Below are 6,000 nucleotides of genomic sequence, written 5' to 3' on the forward strand. Positions count from 1 at the left end.
TACGCCGATGAATACGGTGAAAAATTAATCTCCTGGCAGATATTCTGACTGAGAATTACAGCGGATGGTTATCAGCAAGTCCTAAGAAACTTTGTGACTGATGGCCATTCTGAGACAGGAAGGCCAATCACTCGCATAACTCTGGACTGAATGCAGACAGGTCACAGGTTGGCCAAGCATGAGGCCAAAGGTCAAAAGTTCACTGTGTGTAGAGATTGCACTCTCACAAAACAACAAATCTGCAGCGACAGGTCATTTGTGAATCTCAACATACCGTCCAGGTGCCTGCGTGTGTTTATTTCACATCAAAATTAGGGTTTATTTCACAAGAGATTTGCCTGCTGCATCTCTCATTCATTTAGAATCATTTGTTTTTCCAATGACGCGCCCACTAACTTCCTCTTTCTCCACGACTTCATTCGACATCAAACAGAGACGAAGGCCAGTTGGCAGCCAAAAGATTGCTGATTAACCCCCTAATGGAACATCACTCTGTCAGCTGGCATTGTTTCTCCTGGTTCACCAGCCAAGACAGCCAGGCATGCACACTCAAAAAACACTTCACTTTATACAGCTTTTTCAAGCCACGGCCAAAATGATGAAATTCAAATTTAATATTCTATTTACCAGCGCCGTGTAATAATGTTGTTACTGTGCACACTGGCTCCTCATATTCATATGAGGAATAGGCAACAGTAAGACATAACTTCAAATTGGTTATCCTACTAGTGTATTCTCTTGCCAGTAATTGGTTTAGGAAATTGGGGCCAGCACAGTAATCACTGACAGAAGTTGTGTTCCAGCATGAACACCTGCCTATAGAGCTGAAAACATTATTAATATATCAAGCAAAAATGCAAATAATTCCTTTGTTCCACACTTTAAAATTATTACTTTATCCCGATGCCGTTTTACACAGATGAAATAATTAAATAATTGCTGAAATAATCAATTGCATGCTGGAAATGTATCTAAGGTATTAGATAATATGAACCAGTAAATAATCACACGTAATTTGAGATCACATCATTCCAATGGCTCAATAAACAAACACGATCCACGTCCACACATGAACAAACACAGACTGTACAAAACAAAAGAGACACGGCGATCACAAAGAAGGAGGAAGACGGAGACGTTTCCAACGTGCCATCTTTTTTTTTTGTTTGTTTTTTTTGCACGCCTCCGGAAACAAAGCTGTCCGTGCGGTGCTCTGTCATCGCTGCAGCTTCCCCAACAAATATCCCCGAGCGCCCAGCGGTGCTCCCCAATCAAAGAAAAACAAACAGGCCATTTCCACTTCGTAAACTTGACCTGCGAGCAGCATGACAGGTCTGAAAGCCCCACATCTCTGTCTGTCTCCTGGGGTCTACTTGTGTGTATGATCTGTTTGTGTTGTTTGTGTGTGTGTGAATTTGAACGCCAGAGGGAGAAGTTTTTAGTGCATATATTTGTTTTTTAATGCAAAATTTGCTGGAATGGCAAATTATGTGTGTGATGGAGGGAGAGAAAAATAAACATCCCCAAAATTCCTGTGTGAGGGCCCTGGAGAGAGAGAGAGAGTAAGACAGAGAGAGAGATAGGTGGAGGTTGTTAAAGGGGGCAGACGAGGGCTGGGGTGAGGCTGCAGGCGCGCTCAGGTCATCAGTTCGGTCGGCGGGTGAAACTCAGTTCACATTACCATGCAGACACCCGGCCTAACAATGGAGGCTCCATCTGTTCCTGTCAGCCATTACAAATCTAGTGTCACCCAGTCCGCTGAAGACAACAGGCCACCGCATCTAATCAAACGGCACAGGCTCCTCCTGCGTGTAAAAGCAGCCATCGACTTCACACTCACTCACTCTCTGGTTAGGGAACAGAGAGCAGCAAAGGCGGGCAGTCGATTACCACGGATAATACATTCACCGAGTCACAGTCTCTCTATTGTGTACAGTAGGGCTCAAATGAAACGGTACAATTAAACTCAAGAGGGGGAAGAGAAAAAAAAATCCCAATCTTCTCCATAACATCTTCTCTAAATCACAAAATCATCATTTATTTCCCCGACGACAAAAGGAACCAGTGCAAATAAAAGGAACGAAATAAAGTTTCCGTCGTCACCGCAGAAGAGCCATCCTCCTAAAATGTCACTGATTTCATTAAGTGGCCACGCCATTATTTTCCACAAACACTCCCTCTTCCCTTGAAGCAGACCGCCCAGTAGAAAAGTGTGAGCCATTTCTTTCAACTGGCAATGAACAGAGAATGAACTATGAACTCCACATGCCCTTTTACTGAGGACACAGGCCATTCACTACACTAACATGGCCGCCGTCCCCCAGCAATAAAACCACACAGCGCTGTGAGGAGCACGTTTTTCTAACACAATCAAATGCTATTATTGATCCAACAAAAAAAATCAGCCTTTTTTCTCTAAGTGTAGTCAAAAGGCACCAGTTGGTGAAAATAAAAGCAAAATGCAAATGAAATGAGAAGATTGTCTCCGTGCTGTATAATTGGCTATTTCTCACATTTAACGCCAACAATGGTGAGACATGATGTTCGTGTTTAAACAACTAGCACATTCAATTGTAACAGACGGCAGAGATTGTAGTCGGGCATGTTACCGTTAAAGCAGAAAGGGGGATTATTTTTCTTTTCTTTTTTTTAAAGCATTTTACAGTTTGATTTTTGTCTGTTTCCCAAAGGAAATCTCGCCTTCATCATTTTCTTGTCCTCCACGTTGCCACCATCTGCCATGATTTGTTTTCTCTTGTTTTTCCCTAGTTGCAGAGAAGAGGTGGCACTTCCTCTTCCGTGGGCGCAGGATGAAAGAGTTCATTAAGCCATCTCCAAATAAGGGGAGCATTTTTGACTACATCCTGCTGGCATTAACTACCGCTATCACAATTGCACAATGCCATGGGGAAATTCCACATGATAGTTGCTTTACCTCAGGAGGGGAGCTTAAAAAAAGGTGTACAAGGTAGAGATTGGCACCTGAGGCAGCCGACTCAGTAATGCCCACCTGCAGCATGTAACGTCAAGGGCTATTAGCTGGCACGTAGAACTAGAAATACAAAATAGTCTGAATGGGAGGGAGGGCAAGTCAGAGAAAGGAAGATAGAAAGAAAGATTGATACAGGGAGAGAGGGATAGAACCCACATGGCCCCTCAGGTACAGTGTTGTATTTCAAACCCGGTTGTGAAAGAATAGAGGGGCTCAGGGTCAATTAATCACTGCGTTAGCCTGCAGCTACAAAGCCACCTCTCTGTGTGGGCTGCCTCCATGCCTCCCTCAGTCCACACATCCAACTCAGGGATAGAGACCGGGAGCAGAGGATCTGCCACTGGAGGGAGCTCTAGGTCACCAATCGGGCTTTAGTGAACCACCAGCCCCCTTTCTCCAGAGTCAGGACAGCCCACCTGCAAACTGGCTCAGAGGCAGAGGAGCGGGAGGAGGAGTCAATGATGTCACTGGAGTCTGGTAAAGAGGTAGGAGGCCGACAGGGAGGGGAAATTTTACAGATGTGGAGCAGTTCTTCAAATTAACATGTCTTGCGATGACATACAGCAAAAAGGTCCACCCGCGCTTCCTGCTGCGAGGTGTAGGTGTGTCGGTGAGGATGTGAAGGGTCATGTGTTAAAGCTGCACTAGTTAAGTTCACTTGTGGGAATACTGAATCTTCTCCTGTGACACTGGCTCCTCCTTTTTTCTTTTTTTCTTTTTTTACCTTTTCCATTGCAGTGCTGAATTCCTCGCACACCGTTGCCATTCAGTGGAAACATGCTTTCATAAATACGACACACACACAACGCGTACATGTTGTTCTACAGGGGTTCACATTTCATCCTGTTGTCCTTAGTTAAACTAAATGGGTTGCGCTAAAAGCTACATTTAATCTGAACCAATGTTTTCTGCCCCAATTCAATATCATTACTTTTTTTCACGCAACTAATGTTGTGAAGAAAAAGCCATTAGTGATGCTTTGCCACACAGAAACGCCCACACTGAGAATTAGGTCTTTTTGTGCTGAGATCTCTGCACTGCGCAAAGAGCCAAAGTTCACACACACACACAGGAATTCCGAATTGTGGACTTACACTCTGGGCCGCCATCATCCTGGTAGTCAGAAGCTACTGAGGCGTCGTCTGATGGGGCAGAGCGGCCAAGACTGGAGCTGCGGTTGTCATCAGAACCATCTTCTTCCCTGAAATCGGCTGAGTGTGTATGTGCGTGTGTGTGTTTAACAAAGAGAGATAAAGTAAATGTCAGTGACTGGCGTGAAATAAGAGATTCACATGACTGAGAGTCATGATAAACCAGTCACTAATGTGTGCACTTAATAGTATGTAATGTGCACACATATTTTACATATACATGTGTACACACAAAGCAGAACTTAAGTGTATATAAATTAGAAACTGGCCCATTTAACTTACATGGGAAGGGAAATTCCTGAGGGTTTCTGTAAATAAAAAAAATAAATCAAAATAAATCAATTGCTAAGTTTGTGCTTTCATTTTGCAGACAGTTCAACACCAGTCTTGCCATTTAAATGCAGCAATTGCTTCCTGCACAAGCGACCACAAAACCCACAGGTTTTCTGTTGGCTGCCTTTCTTATCAAGCTGTAGACGCTGTTTCCGGAGAAAACTGCTGCACTTCATACAAGAGTTTCGGTTTGTTTTTGGACCATTCATCATGCTTAGAAATAAAAATCCCAGGACAAATTATTTTGATCAGAAAAGATTATTCTTTGAGAACTACAATACCTACAAGAACTCATCACAGCAATAAAAAAAAAGCAAGAATGAAGTCTTGAAGGTGACATCATTAGACTTAATGAGCCTCTTCAAATGTAATTTTGCAAACCATTTTTAAAGCAATTACAGCAGCATTTCAGTCTTGTGTGACATTAAAAGCAAAAGTTAGATAATGGTGTCGTGAAATTCAACTGTAAAAATCAATTTGACATTCCGTGTCTCCTGCAAAACAGTGATTAATGATTTAATGCTGCTTTTGGGACGTTACAGCCTACCTTATATGGACGACTCTGAAGTTGTTTAGTAAGACTTTTCGTGTCTCTTGGGCATTTTCACTGAGGTGCTCATCTTCGAGGATCTCCGCTACAAAAAGCTCACAGTCTGAGGGAACAGAAAACAGGTGTATTTCAAAAACTACAGCTAAAGACACACAAGTTTAGTTATTATATATTTAGTTATGTGATATAATATCACAATTTGCTATTGCAGATCAAACAGGCCAGGTTTGAGAGCAACATGGAATAACACCTTCAGTCTTTTCCAAATTTGATGTCGTAAAGATGTAAAGAGAGTAACATGACAAAGTCATATGAGGTACCGTAGGCAAAACAGACTAGCGTCATTACTTATCAGATTCATTTTCTTCATGTCCTCTACACAAATGTAGTGGTAAATGCAAATCTGCCTCAAGAGGCCATGAATGCCAGACTGACAGTACACGCGAATGTCGCAAAATGTCATGGCACCACCATGTTTTTACGGTTGAGTGTTTTTGTTTTGTTTGAAATGACTTGAAATAACTCACTCTACATTTGTATGGCAACACTGTGTGATAACAGGATTTCAAGACAAATCCGCATTGTTCAAAAAAGTATTATTGCAATCAAAATAAAGGCATTACCATCCAACAGTCTCCGAAGATCATGCAGAGCCGTCCCCATCACCTAAATTCCACCAGGTCAAATGTTTTACTCCACCTTTCACACTTCCCTGCTCCTTTGAACTTTGCTTCTAAAAACACAAGGCAGCCTAAATATACTCAGCCTATGTCATACTATTAACGACTCCAATAACAGAAACAAAACACTGGCACGAACGGCTACAACTTTAAGCCACCTGAGTGTGGTTGCTCTGAAAGCTAACTTCCGTGCATGCACCTCGATTTGCACAAAATGGGGTGGAGCAGGTGCAACGCTGACAACTTCCTCTGCACGCTGGTTTCTCAGATGAGGAAAAGAACTGACAGGCACTG

At 42.7% G+C, this 6,000-nt stretch overlaps 1 protein-coding gene across 1 annotated transcript in view; it reads right to left on the minus strand.

Annotated features, from left to right (window-relative positions):
- Positions 1–5,689, minus strand: part of skap1 (src kinase associated phosphoprotein 1) — a gene marked incomplete at its 5' end in the record, with an annotated part of 28,033 nt that extends 22,344 nt beyond the window's left edge. The window contains 4 exons of the mRNA XM_083903705.1: positions 4,087–4,203; positions 4,426–4,451; positions 5,024–5,129; positions 5,650–5,689. Of these exons, the coding sequence (XP_083759831.1) occupies positions 4,087–4,203; positions 4,426–4,451; positions 5,024–5,129; positions 5,650–5,689 (289 nt within the window). The remainder of the gene's footprint in view (positions 1–4,086; positions 4,204–4,425; positions 4,452–5,023; positions 5,130–5,649) is intronic.
- Between the last annotated feature and the right edge of the window lie 311 nt (positions 5,690–6,000).

This window comes from Microchirus variegatus (genome assembly GCF_963457635.1).
Source record: "Microchirus variegatus genome assembly, chromosome: 17".
Lineage (NCBI taxonomy): Eukaryota > Metazoa > Chordata > Actinopteri > Pleuronectiformes > Soleidae > Microchirus > Microchirus variegatus.